Source organism: Melopsittacus undulatus, chromosome 8, assembly GCF_012275295.1.
Source record: "Melopsittacus undulatus isolate bMelUnd1 chromosome 8, bMelUnd1.mat.Z, whole genome shotgun sequence".
Taxonomy (NCBI): domain Eukaryota; kingdom Metazoa; phylum Chordata; class Aves; order Psittaciformes; family Psittaculidae; genus Melopsittacus; species Melopsittacus undulatus.
In genome coordinates this window covers 43,551,764-43,568,287 of record NC_047534.1, presented here as the reverse complement: position 1 = coordinate 43,568,287, position 16,524 = coordinate 43,551,764, and the positions used below count along the sequence as shown (strand labels likewise).

The 16,524-nt window shown below is 38.9% G+C and overlaps 1 protein-coding gene across 1 annotated transcript in view; it reads right to left on the bottom strand.

Annotated features, from left to right (window-relative positions):
• Positions 1-2,233: 2,233 nt before the first annotated feature.
• STK39 (serine/threonine kinase 39) overlaps positions 2,234-16,524 on the bottom strand; it is a 101,689-nt gene continuing 87,398 nt past the window's right edge. The window contains exons 16-17 of the mRNA XM_034065391.1: positions 7,813-7,877; positions 2,234-3,704 (exon numbers count right to left, since the gene is read on the bottom strand). Coding sequence (XP_033921282.1) covers positions 3,630-3,704; positions 7,813-7,877 — 140 coding nt within the window. The 3' untranslated portion in view covers positions 2,234-3,629. The remainder of the gene's footprint in view (positions 3,705-7,812; positions 7,878-16,524) is intronic.

Genomic DNA, 16,524 nt, shown 5'->3' with positions numbered 1-16,524 from the left:
ATAATAAGGACAGAGCTGTGTTTCATTGACTGACTTCCATCTCAGTCCACAGCACAGAGCTACTTTCAGCACACTGAAGCAGAGCACACTGTGAGGGCTGACTCTGTGGACACTGACATTCATCAGCCTAGAGAGCCTGCAGATGTGCCAGTTGCAAGCACAGCCACGTAATCATCCCTACAGATGATTATATTTTTAGAATCATCTAATTAAGCCCTGTTTTCCTGGCTTCAAAGACAGTTTTATGGTCCTCACCTGTTCCAACTTCACCTCATTAATTAAGTGACCTCTTCCCTCAAACACAGACAGGTGCTCCAGCCAGCAACAGGCACCAGGTACTGTCCAGCAATACCTTTCTAACAGGAGCATCACAGCTGCTTTGGGGCAAATCACAGAATACACCTGAGAACTGTACCCATCTCCTAAATGCTTTTCACCTAAACATAAATAACTTCATAGCTGCAAGTTTTCTCTTTTCCCTTGTTATTCAACAGAGAATACAAATATAGTATTCAGGAAGCAAATTCCTATTATATTTGATGCCTACCTCTACTCCATCATCACCTGTACACTACTTTCTACAGCAACCTACTGTATATTTTTACCTTTCCCACACATACCTGCAAGAACAGACTACTTATTAACTTCCTATTAACAGATCTTTCTTTCAGATCATTGTCCCTCTGTACTCATTTAACTCACATTGTATTTATTCACAATACCTTTGCAGCAGAAAAAGAAACCCTAAATTAAAACCCAACTCAACTGCAATAAATAACATTGCTGCATGTATTTGCTTTCTCACTGAACAAAGGAAGCTCAGTGAAGCATTGGCATGTTTCTGCATCAGACTGCAAGTGAGCAACAACCGTTAGAGCTTTATCTTGGTACAATGCTGCTGACTGCTTCAATTAAACTACTACATCCTTCTTTATTTAGACACCTCCTGCAGCCCCAACCAGTACAGTAGATGAGCACTTTTGACAGTTGGTACTCCTACCTCAACACCTTTTCCCCAGCCTACAGAGAGGTGTATAGTGAGTAGAACACGATTTTTAACCAACTATATATTCCCACTTCTTTTATACATCCGTGAAAACAAGCAGCTTCCCTGAATGTTCATTTCTTTGCCCAAGAAAGTTAACTTGCCAACTACCTTACAGATAGATTAGTCAATAATGGTGCAACATTTGGTGAAGCATACATTACCGTAACTAACAAAAACAATCTAACAGCAATGCTCTGAACTTCACTCCTTTGGGTCCTGCTCAGTAGTCACCCCATCACAGCATTGCAGGTTATTGTTTCACTGGCAGATGTATATTTATGCTACCTTTTAATTTACTCCAACATAAAGGTTGCTAACAAACAATTAGGTACCAAGTAGCAGCCTGCCCCCCTGGGCAGACATGATGCATGACCCTCGGTTCTCAGCCAGCACAGCCAAGGCAGAGGCTCCCAGGCCATGGCCTCACCACTGCTGTGGTGGCTGCCACAAGTCCTCTGCCCAGCTCCTCCTCCAGCTGGCCCCAGACAGCCGGTCACAAAGCATGCACAAACTAATTAAGATAAAGCATTAAACAACACAGGGCAAGAGATAAATACCCAATTATAGAGCTCTGAGGTGAAGTGGGAGAGATACAGAGCAGACATAATAACCCCCAAAAACACCCCAAAGCCAAGTTAAAACACACCTACCATTTCTGTTGGCTGCTTACAGCAGGCTAGGCCCCAGCAGAGCACAGACTGCAGCACCCACCACACTGCCCAAGCCCACCCCAGAGCTGGATCTTTTCTCACCAGAGGACCTCGGGGGCACCAATGGCACTAAGAGGGCCTGACTGCCTCAAAGAGCCTCAGCTGTGGCCACCAGCCCCACACCTGGGCTGCAGGCAGCACTTGCAACCCTGCTCTGCCCTCAACCCTTCTCACCTTCTTTCCCACACAAACCAGCATCCCATACATACAGGCATACAAGTCCTGCCCCAACCAACCAAGCGATTTCTTGAAGTATAAGCACCTCAGGAGTCTTAAGCATCACTTCTGCAAAGCACTGGAAAGCAAGCAGTCAAGAGCTCAAGACCAACCCTCTCCTTTTGAGTGAGCAGTATTTTGTCTCCTCCTTTTCCAGGTGCTGCTTATAGCCTAAGTAAGGGCAGCAGACGTTTGTAACATCACCCTGCCACACAGCTGTTGAAATGCACACAGAGCATGGAAATTCAAAGTACAAATCTGTTTGTGCAATACACCTTTATTTTTCTTTTTAACCTTTGCAGTCATCTTGGAGTAATCATCATGTAAACAGTAGGATGGGATGGGATTACATTGAGTTGTATGCAAATGACTCTAGAACAACGATTATGACAAGGCATTATAAATAACTTCTCTTAATAATATATATTTGCCATTTTCAGTACAATAAAGAGCTGCCGCTTATCTAGGATTAGCTAGGAAGTAGTTTAAATTGTAACCTCTGAGAAACATGTCTTCAAATTTCAAAAGTCTTTCTAAGCTTCACTAGCTCCATAACATCTATGTCACAGGTTAAGCATAAGACTACTTGGGTCAGAAGTGTTTTCTTTGTGACAGAGTTTTACTTGATCATTGCACAAAGCCCTGTTATTTTCATTCCACCTTGGTATTTTGCAGAACTTCAAGTAAAGCTTCAGTTCCGTTCTTCAAGTTTTTATCACCTGTATGAAACCAGTTTCTATCATTAAGGGTACGTCAGATCAGAGATGGACACAGTACGTGTTCTACCTTAATGACAACAGTTCGAAGTACTTCTAGCTCATAGACCCCCAATAAAGCATAGTCAAAATACTCTACACCTTTGCTACTGTATATCCTCTCCTTGCTCAGATATCTATATTTATATATATTGTACCACATGTACGGTACTTCCAGGAAATGGAGATTATTTATTTAAGCAGCCTCAGGCACATTCTTAAAACACTGTCTGCAAGGCACCTCCCACTCCCCTGACAATCAGTTTGTGGACTGGTTTTTAAACACACAACCAACAAAAGCTTGCTAATGCCTAATTAACTGATTTCAAAAAAAACCCAGAAGTTACCAAATAGTTCAAAGATATACCTGATTTTTTTAAATAATGGGAGATTAACCACAAATAGCACATAATCAAGTCAAATCAGTTTCTTATTACTCAGATGTGTAATGCATAAATATATGAAAAATAAAATTCACAGTTTTAAAACTAGAATTCAAGTTTGGCTAGTAATTCTTAACTTTTAGATTTATGTTAATTTTTAAATAGAACAGAACAGAGGCAGTATTATCAACCACAAGTACAGGGAAAATAGTATCACTCAAAGTTTATGAAAGAAGTAAGCTTGATAGAAAATTCCATTTGTAACCAATAAATACAGCCACCTGAGTGCATTTCCACAGGCTTTTCACTTAGGGGGAATCCAAATCAACTGCTGAGAGACATTTAGTAGCATTTCGAATGTTAGCAGCAGCGGTGCAGCTGTGGGCTTTGCTTGGTCTGACTTTGTGAATTGCTAGATAATGAAGCAGAACTCAGTGTGTGGTGCATTAATTTTCCTCTGCATCTAAGCTGGCCTCTTCGCAATCTCACAATTCGGCTTGTGGTCAAGGGACAGACATCAGCTGACACTTAACTGAGCAAACCCAATCAGTTTCACTTCATCAGGAATCTCAGTGCCATCACAGCCAGAGGCCTGCAAGTACAAACAGAAATATTTAATGTATCACCCTACAAAGAAGGATTTGACAACCAGGCTATAAATCTTCGCCGTATTGATTAGTCAGCAAAGAGCTTACTCGAAGGAAAGCTTTCAGACTGCTTGGTGTATCCTCCATCAGCATCAGTCGACTGCATCCTTAATTTTAGCACACTCTTTCAATCAATATTAAAAATTTGAAAGAAACATTGACAAATGAACACTTAAAGACCTAAATTCTTTAACCCAAACTTTCCAGACTGAAGGCAAATTTGCTTTTTCTCATGAGTACACTGTTTTCACTCATGAAAAGCAAACAACCTACATGTGTATAGAGTCCTTTTACCATAGTGATGTGGACACCAAATATCTTTTCAGTCCAGCTATCAAGTCTGTCTGGAATACCAACCCACTGAATTTTTAAACAAGAGATTGAAGCAGTCTATAAAAGTATTAATATTTGCAAAAGAACATCTCTTTTCCGACAGTAGTCTAGTACTTAAAATTGTACAGCTGAGATTCTTCAGTAAAGCCTGTCACAATACAAACTGGCACAAGTAATCAGCTTATTTTTCACAAGTAACAGTAAGAACATAAAACCACCTTGCTCAGGAATGAACTGTTACTGTAAATCTGCTTAAAAAAATTACACACACTGTAGGTGAAGTATTTTTATATTTTGATTTTTAAACACAAAAATTACTTCTCTAGGACAGAACTCACGAGATTTTAAATAAAGGGTGTTTTTTATGCATTCTTCACCTGTGTGGTAGATAAATCAAAATAAGAATACAATTGGATGAACAGTGTATAATGGTAAATCACTTATGACAGATGCTTTCAGACTCCTTGGCACATCCCCCCCAAAAAGTCTGAAAAATTGGTTCACCCTATAAAAATGCCCTTGATCCTTTTATACACGAGTAGCAGTTGAACCCTTTAGTAGAACTGGCTTGTGTATGCTCAATATAAGGAAAGAAGCTCTCAGACTGTGCACACAAGGTGCACTGAGTGACATTATCTGGTGAGTTTTCATGCCCAAAATTAACTCATTTGATATCTGTGGAAGCATTACATCAGGCTAATCCTTCAAATTTACTTTGATCAGACACAGAGAACAGAGGTTCTCTCTTCAGATAGTATTTTCACAGATCTTATCCATTGAAGCAGCAAGTTAAAGGTCTGAGATCATCACCATTGACTACTATTAAGATATCTCAATGGCTTTTGGATTGCAAATATACTAAATAAAATGAGTTTGAATTTTGCCCATAAAACATCATTCTACACTCTGGCTAGCTATCAGTCTTCTCAAAGCTATGCTAAGTAACACCTTATCAATAAATACTGGCTAGTATTAATGCACCTGTAAGCTTGTATTTTGTGTTTAGCGATAAGTACTACTATTATACACTAACTGAACATAAAAGCTCTTACTATTTGCAATTCACTGTTTAGTGACTGAATGCATTATTTCATCTCTGTTTTTCTCCCCTTTTCATATGAAAAATCTTTATATAAAATGCAAATTCTGCTGCGCAATAACTGAGCGTTACCAAGATTACTTGTGTATTAAAGCAGCCTCCTTCCAAAGTGTGGACAGCTGGATCCTGCAGGGAAGTCATCAGTCTCTGTTAGCCAAGACAACTAAGGGAGGTTTAGTACTAGATATATATTTTGTAGAATGACATCATTGTAAGATGAAGGATGCACCATCAAAAAAATATGCAAGAAGGTGATCCAACCTTAAAAGACAGATTTATCCACGCACCTTAAACAACTTTGTTTACTATTTTGGCAATAATTAAAGACAAAACCCATTAAGACATAAGCTGTTCTTTTTTTTTTCCCCACAAAGACGAAAATGCTTGCTGTCTGAATACAAATATTATATACCAGCAAAATACCAGCAAAAGCAATCTGCAAGCAGTGAGATACTAACCAGGCTCCTTCTTCTTCTCCACAAATAGTAGTAACTAGTCCTAGACTGAAGATGACTTTTTAGTTGAATTCCCTGAACGGATATGGGATTATGTACATTTTGACTTTGAATCACAGAATCCCAAGGGTTGGAAGGGACCTTGAAAGATCATCTAGTCCAACCCCCCTGCAAGAGCAGGGTAACCCCATGAAATGTTTACTAACAAAATGTGTTTTAATCAAGCTGTATACAAGTGCTCTCAAATTCAGTTAGACCTCGTTAAGAGGTACCAAAAACTCAGTAGAGCATACAAACAAATGACAAAGTTCTCCTAGGCAACAATTAATTTCGCAACTCCACCACACAATATAGAAACGGGCAGAAATGGAACATATATTAAACTAATCCAAGGATAAGCATAAATTGAGATACTTCTTGTGGGTATATTCTTTTTTCTGGGAAGTAGGGAACTAAGCTAACTAGGTTAAAAATATCAAGAAGAAACTTACGTTAAAAATGAACCTCAGGAGTTGTTACCTAGCCAATGGAACTTAACTTGAGACGAACAAAGACACTAATTTTGGATTGTCTATTAATTCTGATTATGGTAAGGAGTAGGATTATAATAGTGTTCATTCACTGGAATTTGAAATACCATATGAGGTTAACTGCACCCCACCAATAAATTCAACTAAATCTCAGAAATACCCAAACCTGAATTTTCAAGTGGATTTGTTTATAACATATATAAACATTAGCAGGATACTGTGGGATATTATATTTTGGAATCTCAAGCCTCTATTTTAAGCATGTGAACTAAAAACCCAGATTTCTACAGAGTCTCTGGAGTATCTACAGATCTAAATGCTCTTGGTGAAATGCCACTGACTACACGAAAAAGCTAAGTCAGATGTTTAGACAGCAAGAACACAGATCAGGTGCAAAAAGAGAAGCAGCAGCCTTTAAGGTGTATTTAGTTAGATTGCTTTGTTGCTGCAGCCCTTACCAAGTTATATGTCCTTATTTCCATCCCCCCCACAACCCTTTCTCAAAAGAAAGATGCAAGTTCTAGTGTTTTTACTGGACTGCAGAAAAATTAAAAAATTAGGAAAAATTAGTCCAAATTATTTGGTCAGTTAAAACTACTCAAATCTACATGGAAAAAATTACATAGGAAGAATAATCCTGAATCAACACATTATCATCAACTAGGTCACTTTAAAAATGGTTCCCTACAGCCCATCTGAAGCAGCTGATTTTATAAACAAAGGTGAGACTCTGGAGACCTGCTTATCTAACAGCCATTCAATCTATCTAGGCTTTCACACATAGCTGAGGCACTCTCAGCAAGGGGTGCTGTAAACTAATTGCTAAGAGTTTGGTATTTACATTACTAATCATTCAATAGCTTTAGGTATGCAAATTTTTCAACTTAATTTTAGCAAGAAATAAAAACAAATACAGCACAACAATTCTTCATTAAGTTTTAGCAATGAAAATTTATTACTATTAATCTATCATGATAGCATCAAAATGGAACAAGCTTAGGACTCATGGACCAGCGCACAAAATGGAGCGCAGAAAACAGTCCCAGCGTCTGCTGTACATACAAAAAAGAGAAAAGTGGGGAGGGAGAAACAGCAATGAAATATAGTGGGAACAAGATCAACTTGCAAGTGAGGAAAATATGGTTGAAGGGAAGAGCTACGGAGAAGCAAGCAGTGGAGAGAGCAACTTGCATGTGAGAAAAATGGCAGCAGGTGTTGGAAAAAATGGGATTGGAACAAAATGTCCATTAGCAGAGGTCACTTCACCCAGGGCAGAGTAAAGGGAGTGTGAGTAGAAGGGAGTTAACCTAACAACTAAAGTTTTTGCTGCTTCACTTGTTTCTGCAATTCTTCCCAAGAGGTTTGTCCCTGCAGTTTCTCACCTAAACGTCAGACTTCTCAGAACTCATGTGAATGAACCTCCCTTCCCCAGCATGGTTATGGAGCTGTTTGACTGTACATATTCCTAATGTCCTGCCAAAACAGAATTTAGGTATTTCTCTCACACATGGCAATTTCAATCACCTTACTTGTCAACACATTTATTCAGCAAAATAGCTGCAAATGAGATAAATCACAGACTCTGTGTGAATACTATGATAATTGATTTGTTTCATACCTTCATGTTTTCACTTACCAATTTAAAAGTCAATGTTTTCAAGGCCTTTGGATCATCTACTATCTTCTGTAAGTTAGCAGCAACTGTAAAATAAAGTATGAAAAATATATTATTTACAGAAAATTGCATTCAACATGAAGCCTCATGTTGCATCTTCTACTTAATTCTACACACATACATGTCTGTAAATTCCCACTTGAATCATTTAATCACTCTCTGTCATTTGAAAGTCAGAGGGTAGTTGGTGTGCCATAAATGCTACCTCCTTTCTTTTTCAGTCACTGATACATTGTGACCATGTGAACTGCTTCAGGGAAAAAAATCTGCCTGAAAACCACATGACAGAAAAAAAGTAACAACCAATTTTAAGCTTAGTCTATTCTATAAATAATTAACAATCACACAACTGCAAGTGCCAGGAAAATGGGAGATTGATGCAGCCAAGGAAAAGTTGATGGTTGTCATTATTTATATATCATGTTTCTACTATAGCCAGGACCATTATCTGCTTAAGCTTCCAGAAGTCTGAGCTCACTGTCCCCTCTTAATTTCTGCTTCCCCTGTCTTTATGTGTGCTCTTCTGTCCCTTTTTTAGCTGGCATGAGTACCCACACAGACCCTTGGATCCTGGCAAGATCTTGGTGTTACAGCTCACTACCAAAAGAAAAATGAGCAAAAATGAGAGTGATCTTCAAACTGCTTTCTCAATAAGCATGACAGAGATTTGCGATATAACAGCAGTAAATAGTTTAGCTTTATCAACAGAGCTCGAGTGTCCAGAGAAGGAAGCTCTGTGCCATAACAGAAAGAGCAGGCAGGGAATAAGTCCTTGAACACAGAGGAGGCAGGAAGATAATAAACCCTTTTCCTATCAAGACACCCAAGTCAGATTTTCAGTTGTTCTATTATTTACAATATTGCTACCATTAATCTTGATCAAAAAATTGGCCTCTTTCAGCTTTGTACCTTTACCAAACTTGCTCCCCAGCTTTGCACATAGATGTTGAACTACCTGAAGTCCTGAGCTCATTGAGAGGTTTTGGTCAAGACTGACTTATGAGCACAAAATGCCATCAACAGGACATCAGCATGAGATAAAGACTCCACGTTTGACAGAGCTGTTTAGACAAGGTTTTAAAAAGGAAATAAAAGGTATTAAGTAGCAGACATTTCTTAGTACACTGACTAGGTAAGTACTGCAAAGCAGAGATGCAAGAAACCAGATGTTCTCCATAAATAATACTTCTCACAGACTTCACAGCGTGGAAGATACACAGCAAACATCTGCAGGTTGCATGTCCTTTTGCTACAAACTCAGGCTCCTACTTCTTCCATCTTCTAACATCACAGTGAGAAAATTTTCACTCCTGCCCTGCCTGGTCATGATTTACTGTGTAATAACAGAAATTGGCCTCACAGGGGTAAGTTCAGTATTTGGCCAGGGAAGTTAGAGAAGTAAGTGATTAAGCAAATCTACCACTATCAAATGAACACTAATTTTTTGCTGTCTCTTTTCTCTATACCACTGAAACGGCACCAAGAATTGTTTATGCACCTGTAAAAAAATTGACTAGGGATGGAAAGGTGTTTGAAACTAGAAAGAAGCCTTCAAAGCAAGCACAAGATACCTTTTGTATATAACACATTTTGGAAAAAAAAAAAAAAAAACAAAAACAAACTTTCACAGTTAAATTAACTACAGGCACTACAATAGAAATATTTTCTGTTTCTGCTTTTAAAGCTTCATTCTTCATAATCTTCTTTATTCTAGTCATTACAAACAGTTTTTATTTTAATCACACAATTCATTTCCACAATCAGTAAGTCAATTTTATTGCAGTACATCCCCCTACCTGATTAAATACATGCAAATACAGATAATGCTTTTCATTACAATTAATACTTTGAACGTCACATGTAGGCAAAAAGGAGTATTCAGCCTCATAGCTCCTGAAGTCAGGATAGAAGAGCTTCAATTTTTTATGTCTTAAAAATCTATAAAACAGGATCATGCACTCAAGAGCAGCTCCAGCTCACCCAAATCCCTGTAAAAGATGTTTTATAAAAAACTCCATAAAAAAGAAAGAACAAATTCTGTAGGTACTGTTAAGCTGGCTTCACTGAAATGGAGTCAGTGCTACAAAAGTAGATAAGAGCTGGGTCCTAAATTCAAAGATTTTTAGCTTCATCAATTTTAAAATGTTAAAAGATGAGCTTCCAATGCATGCTTGTCTTCGGGAGTGGCAGCCTTTCATTTAATGTTGAGCAGTTGTGGAACAGCTAAGGCAAGTCAGCATGCTGCTAGGCTATTTTGCCTGAATCCAGCTGCCCTTAAGCAAAGTTACTGGCAAAGTTATTGTTACTGCACTTGCAAACAGCAGCCCATTGTCAGCAAGTGTTTCAATGGACTATCATACAGTGTAAAGAAGCACTGAGGACTTTAAAAACCCCTAAATTTTCTGATGATTGTTTACTAGGGAAGAAACTAAAATTTGCAAAGCAAAAATAGCAAAAGTTAAACTAGGAATGTATGTAAATGGTTAACTCTAATTACTTTTTCCAATTATTATTTAGACACCATAACAGAAAGGAGCGATATTTTAGATGGATAGCATTCTCCAAGAAAACTGCTTTTCAAGGAACAGTACTCATTAAAAGGCTGCAGGGACACAGTTTTATTTGTTCACTTGTCTTTACATTTAATATGAACACAAGCCAAAAAACTTTTACATATAAAATGCTAGAGAAACAACTGAAGCAAGCATATGAAATATGCTTTATTTTTGCTTCTCTAATGGGCTGTAACTAAAGTGGGCATATTTAATCAAATAGAAGATTAGGAGGATTTAAGGGAGTGATGCCAGATGTTTTCAGGCTATTCTTGAAAATAAGAAAGCAGACCTGCAAAGAGACCATAATATCAGAATACAAGTTTACATTAAAAATAGTCACACCTACAGTTTCCTGAAGAGAGATCTGTTAAATTTCAATTATATACATTCAATATTTTTCAAATAAAACTAGTGGTTTGTGTGACTTCTGTTACTCTGTGGCTTGTATTTTCTGGTTTACAGAATGGCAATAAAAATGCTTTTGCCAAAATAACAACATTAATGCTTTTCAAGGCACCATGAATGCGAATCCCCCCAAAGGCACACTTTTTCTGCAATATCAGAAAGAGTATATAGGTAACATCAGCCAAGAATCAAATACATGAGTGCAATTAGCTATCAAAACCATACAGGCCTGTTGGTAACTTTTCATTTTTTTAGCTCCTTGCTTTTGTTTTGCTAGGTCCTGTGCATTCTTACTAACATACTTCTAAAAAATATTAGCAGAGCTGGGACCACTAAGTACGCAAAGTCTCCTAAAAGACACAGAGGAATTCATGCCAGACATAGGCTCACAACAGTAAACCATGTTCTTGCGTACAAGCATTTCCTGCTACTGTTCAGCCCTATTCAGAATTACTGACCACACCAGGCAGGAAAGAAAAGCAATTCTTTTAAATTGTAACTGCTACTAGGCGTTACTGAAGAACATCTCCCCAGCTACTAAATTTATGCTCAATTTATGCACATCAAGGAAAATGATTTAGAAGGACAAGACTCACTAACTGTCCCAGTACACAGTTCACATGCAAAGTTTTAATTTGCCTTAAAGTTTCTAAATGTGGGTGAACCCAACCACATCTGCAAACACTAGGGAGAAAAATAACCATCCCACTCTCACCACCTCTCCCTCCCCCATGCCCCTAACAAATCTTCTATTTCAAGTCAGTGAACAAAGTCAATTTAATACAGTAATGCTCTTCCCTCAAGTGAACAGGAGTTTCACATTAGGAGTTTCTAGAGAGATAGGAATATTTCTCTCCACTGACACTTAAATTATTTGGAAAAGTGGTGAGCATTGTAAATATATGTCTCTGGATTCTACTTCACGCTTTATCTCCAAGTTAAGTATACTACAGCTCCTACTGACAGGCCATTTTTAATTTTAAGTACACAGGAGTCATGCCTTTGATAATGTACTTCTGAAATTCATAGTAGATTAGCTTGCCTGAAAGCAGCACTAATTGACGATTTCAAATCCTATTGGGAATTCACTTTTTCTTCAAGGCCTGGCTACAGTAGATTCAACTTTATCTTGCAGAGTGTTTTCTCAAGATGTTATGGTCATGCTCCTACAAAAGTCAGAAGAAACATGAACAGGATAACTGCAGGAAAAAAATAACTGGTGATGGAAAAAGCTTTGCCAGCAATAACCTCAAGTCAATAGACTCACAGAATAGGTTGGAAAGGACCTTAAGATCATCCAGTTCCAAACCACCTGCCATGGGCAGGGCACCTCACACTAGACCAGGTTGCTCAGATCAAAGCCCCTTTGAACACCGACAGGGATGGAGCATTCACAACTTCCTTGGGCAACCCATTCCAGTGCCTCACCACCCTAACAGCAAAGAACTTCTTCCTTATATTTAACCTCCTACTTACATCTAACTTTAAGTTTGAACCCATTACCCCTTGTCCTATTACTACAGTCCCTGACAGAGTCCCTCTTCAGCATCCTCGCAGGCCCCCTTCAGATACTGGAGGTCCTCAATGTGCCTTTTTTCCAGGATGGACAGCCCCAACTTTCTCAGATTGTCTTCATACAGGAGGTGCTCCAGTCCCCTGATCATCCTCGTGGCCCTCCTCTGGACTTGTTCCAACAGTTCCATGTCCTTCTTGAGGACACCAGAACTGCACACAATACTCCAAGTGAGGTCTCACAAGAGCAGAGTACAGGGGCAGGATCACCTCCTTTGACCTGCTGGTCATGCTCCTTTTGATGCAGCCCAGGATACGGTTGGCTTTCTGGGCTGTGAGTGCACACTGACAATGGCTCATGTTCAGTTTCTCATCAACCAACACCCCCAAGTTCTCCACAGGCTGCTCTGAATCTCTTCTCTGCCCTACCTATAGTTGTGCCTGGGATTGCTCCCACCCAGGTGTAGGACCTTGCACTTGGCATGATTAAACTTCATGAGGCTGGCATCAGCCCACCTCACAAGTGTGTCAAGGTCCCTCTGGATGACATTCCTTCCCTCCAGCGTATCAACAGAACCACACAGCTTGGTGTCATCCACAAACTTGCTGAGGGCACACTCGATTCCATTGTCCATGTCAGCGACAAAGATGTTAGACAAGACCGGTCCCAACACCGATCCCTGAGGGACACCACTCGTTACTGGTCTCCAGCCGGACATTGAACCGTTGACCACAACTCTTTGAGTGCGGCCATCCAGCCAGTTCTTTATCCACCAAGTGGTCCATCCATCAAATTGATGTCTCTCCAATTTAGAGACAAGGATGTTGTGTGGGACAGTGTCAAATGCTTTGCACATGTCCAGGTAGATGACATCAACTGCTCCACCCCGTCCATCAGTTCCGTAGCCCCATCATAGAAGGCCACCGAATTTGTCAGGCAAGATTTCTCCTTAGTGAAGCCATGCTGGCAGTCCCCAGCCACCTTGTTGTTTTTCACATGCCTTAGCATGGTTTCCAGGAGAGTCTACTCCATGATCCTGCCATGTACAGAGGTGAGACTGACTGGTCTGTAGTTTCCTGGGTCTTCCATTTTCCCCTTCTTGAAAATGGGGGTTATATTTCCCTTTTTCCAGTTGTTGGGAGCTTCACCTGACTGTCATGATCTTTCAAATATGATGGACAGTGGCTTAGCAACTTCATAGAGTACACTTCAAATCATGTCTTGGAGCAAAAGCCTTCTTCAAACATTAGCAGCAGTTAGCAAAATAGGCTTTTTGTTGTTTACAACAATAAATGAGGTGCCTTTCTGCTTCCTTCAGAAGGCTCCTGAAGGACATATAATCAACCTACGTACCACAAATCATTCCAGGTTCCTTTGCAGGTTTTGCTCAGTGACAAATGGTTCTGCAACTGTCAAAAATAAGTGCTTAAGAACATGCAATAGGATAAAACATCAAACCCAGCATACAAACATATACAACAGAGGCTGCTAATTGCAGATATAATAAATAAAACTTCCACACAACTACGGTACTACAGCATGCATATTTATGTAGAATATACTACAAATCACTCTTTGCTAGATGACAATTTTGGCAAACCACATCAGTTTTAATTTTTACATAAGTGATCAATACAAGCTGAGGTAACAGAACAAAAAAGGCCATCTTCAAGATCACAAATAAATATAAGAGAATAAGCATACTTTGGGCAGTAGCTGTTTTGCTCCTGTAATGTGACAGGACTCTGCCTGGTTATTTAAAATTCTTAACACAGCATGAAACCTAACCCTAATGGCTTCTGAATAGGGAAACTGGAAAAGTTAAAATTAATGAGACAGTAAATAAAGCTATGATGTGAAGTACAGTAGAACTATTTCCAGCACAATGCCGACCCAGCCAACTGAGCCGGAGCCATCTGGCACAAACAGAGTCTAAAACTTGAGATGACATTTCTGGGGTGTTCTCAAAAGAATAATGATTTATCCGCTTTTCCATTTCGAAAAGAATGGATGGGGAACCTTCTTAGGTTCAATGGGTTGCAAAGCTGTTGAATATTGTAATCCTGAAATTCAGATGTGAGGAAAGGGAAAACATTATTCAGGCCAAAATTATTGTCACAAAAAAACCCCAAAACCAAACAAAAAACAAGCCAAACAACCCTGAGCTCTGAGAAAATAAAAAATATTTTTAATAAGTGAAAAGCGAAATAATTTTTGTGTAGTTCAAAACTCAGTCCGTAAGAAATAGCCACCTTCAACTACTCCCTACTTCATCATCGGTTTTGCTGTTAGAGAGGCCAGACTCAAAGCTCCACAGATTTATTGGCTTTCATGATGACAGTTTCAAATGTTACCTCTTCCCCAACGGTAGGCAGTTATTTTGCCATTTTCATCTGCTACATGGAGTCCTACATAATTAACTGCCTTGGGAGTCTGCCAATTTGAGGATTAACACTGTATTCTTCTATATGGGTCTTAGGAAGCAGGATGCTTGAGTGACAGGGTATCCTTCTTAATGGAATTATCACATATTCAGTTGCTGGTAGGGCTTTTCTCTGAAGGGCTGAATTTATTATTCACTCTCTTAAGGCAGTTTCAATATTGCAAGAGATTCATTGCAATATATACATTCATTTTTATTTCATACTGCACAGTGGTTTTCATGCATTTGCAAGTTCATAACAAAATCAAAATTAAGTTTTAAAACCTAGCTAGCTATGGATTATAGTATGCAATCAGAGCAATCACTCTTTAGATTTTTTTGGTATCAATTCCTCCAGATCTCTGACTTTCTTTTATCCGATAGCTCACGAACTGACTGCATGACAGATTAAAAGGCTTTTCAAAGAGAGTTCAAAAAGGTCTTTTAAGTGCAGTGCAATTCCATTAGTTCACCCATTCAGGATGCTTGTCATAAATCCCCTTTTGTTTACGTTGCTTGAGAACAGTAGCAATGGAAATATTAAAGCATTTTGAGATCTGTGACAGCTAAATAACAAGTGTTTATTGCTAGAGGACTGCAAGGAGCTAGACATGATTCTGATAGAAAGAAAGAAAACAGAGAGATCAACAGCAAATCTGGCTTCTCTTCTAAAGAATCTATTGGACACTGATAAGGCAGAAACATTAAAACCATTTAGACATGTATTATTTATGAAGAGTCTGTCATTAGGAATTTATCAAAGAAGATTAAGGCTCACAAATTTGTCTGAATTTTCTAAGTACAGTGCTGAATCAGTAGATACAGATAAAGACAGTGGAAATGATCTCATTTGAACATTTGATACTTTAATATCCAACAGCTTGATTTCCAACAGCCTTACAAACAGACAACACAGCTGAAAGAGGACAGCTACAAGACAACAGAAGGCCACAGCAGTTCTCCCTTGAAAGGAACACTGGGATACTAAAAAAGGTCTCCTTTAGTATCCTTATGGACGATATTGCAGTGAAATTCCCACAGCTTAGAGTAATTATTAAAATCACTTGAGCCCTGTGGTTCACATGGGTTCTGAGCCCCAACATTGTAAACATGGTAAACCCAGAAATGTATGCTGTTTCACATGTGGGTAATGTATAAGGCATGAGGAAGAATTGCACCAAATAAAACCATCTTCACCTAGCCCAACACATAGCAATATTAAAGAAAGGAGGCAAGAAATACAAATTATGCACAGAATATGTGCAACAGGCACAGGTTGTGCTATCCCTAGTGAGTACCAAAATCTGTTCTGACTTAACTTGGGTATTAATTCATTTGTTGCATAGAGACAACCAAGATTTAGGCTAGTTCACATCTTTGTAGACATTTTTAAGGAGATTAACCAGTAGCCTGGCATCAGGGTATCTCACTCGGAGAAAAAAAAGGGGGGGATGGGACGGGAGTGGGACCAGGGCTGTAACAACTAACCTGTTATGCATGTTATTCAAGAGCTGAAAAAATAAAGAGTTTAGGAAATAATAGTAGACCTCAAATGTCTTAACATTAAGATCCACTAACACTGGGTTTTAATACCCAGGGGTCACAGACAAAAACTGGAAAACTGAGGACTGATAAAGTAATAAACAAGATTTCATTTTTCTTTAAGTAGTTGATGGAAGAATTCCAACCCAAAAGCAGCAGTGTATTTTTGATACAAGAGCACCATATCAAACTGGAAAGTGAAATAAGTTAGTGATAGAAATCGACCTATCTCAATT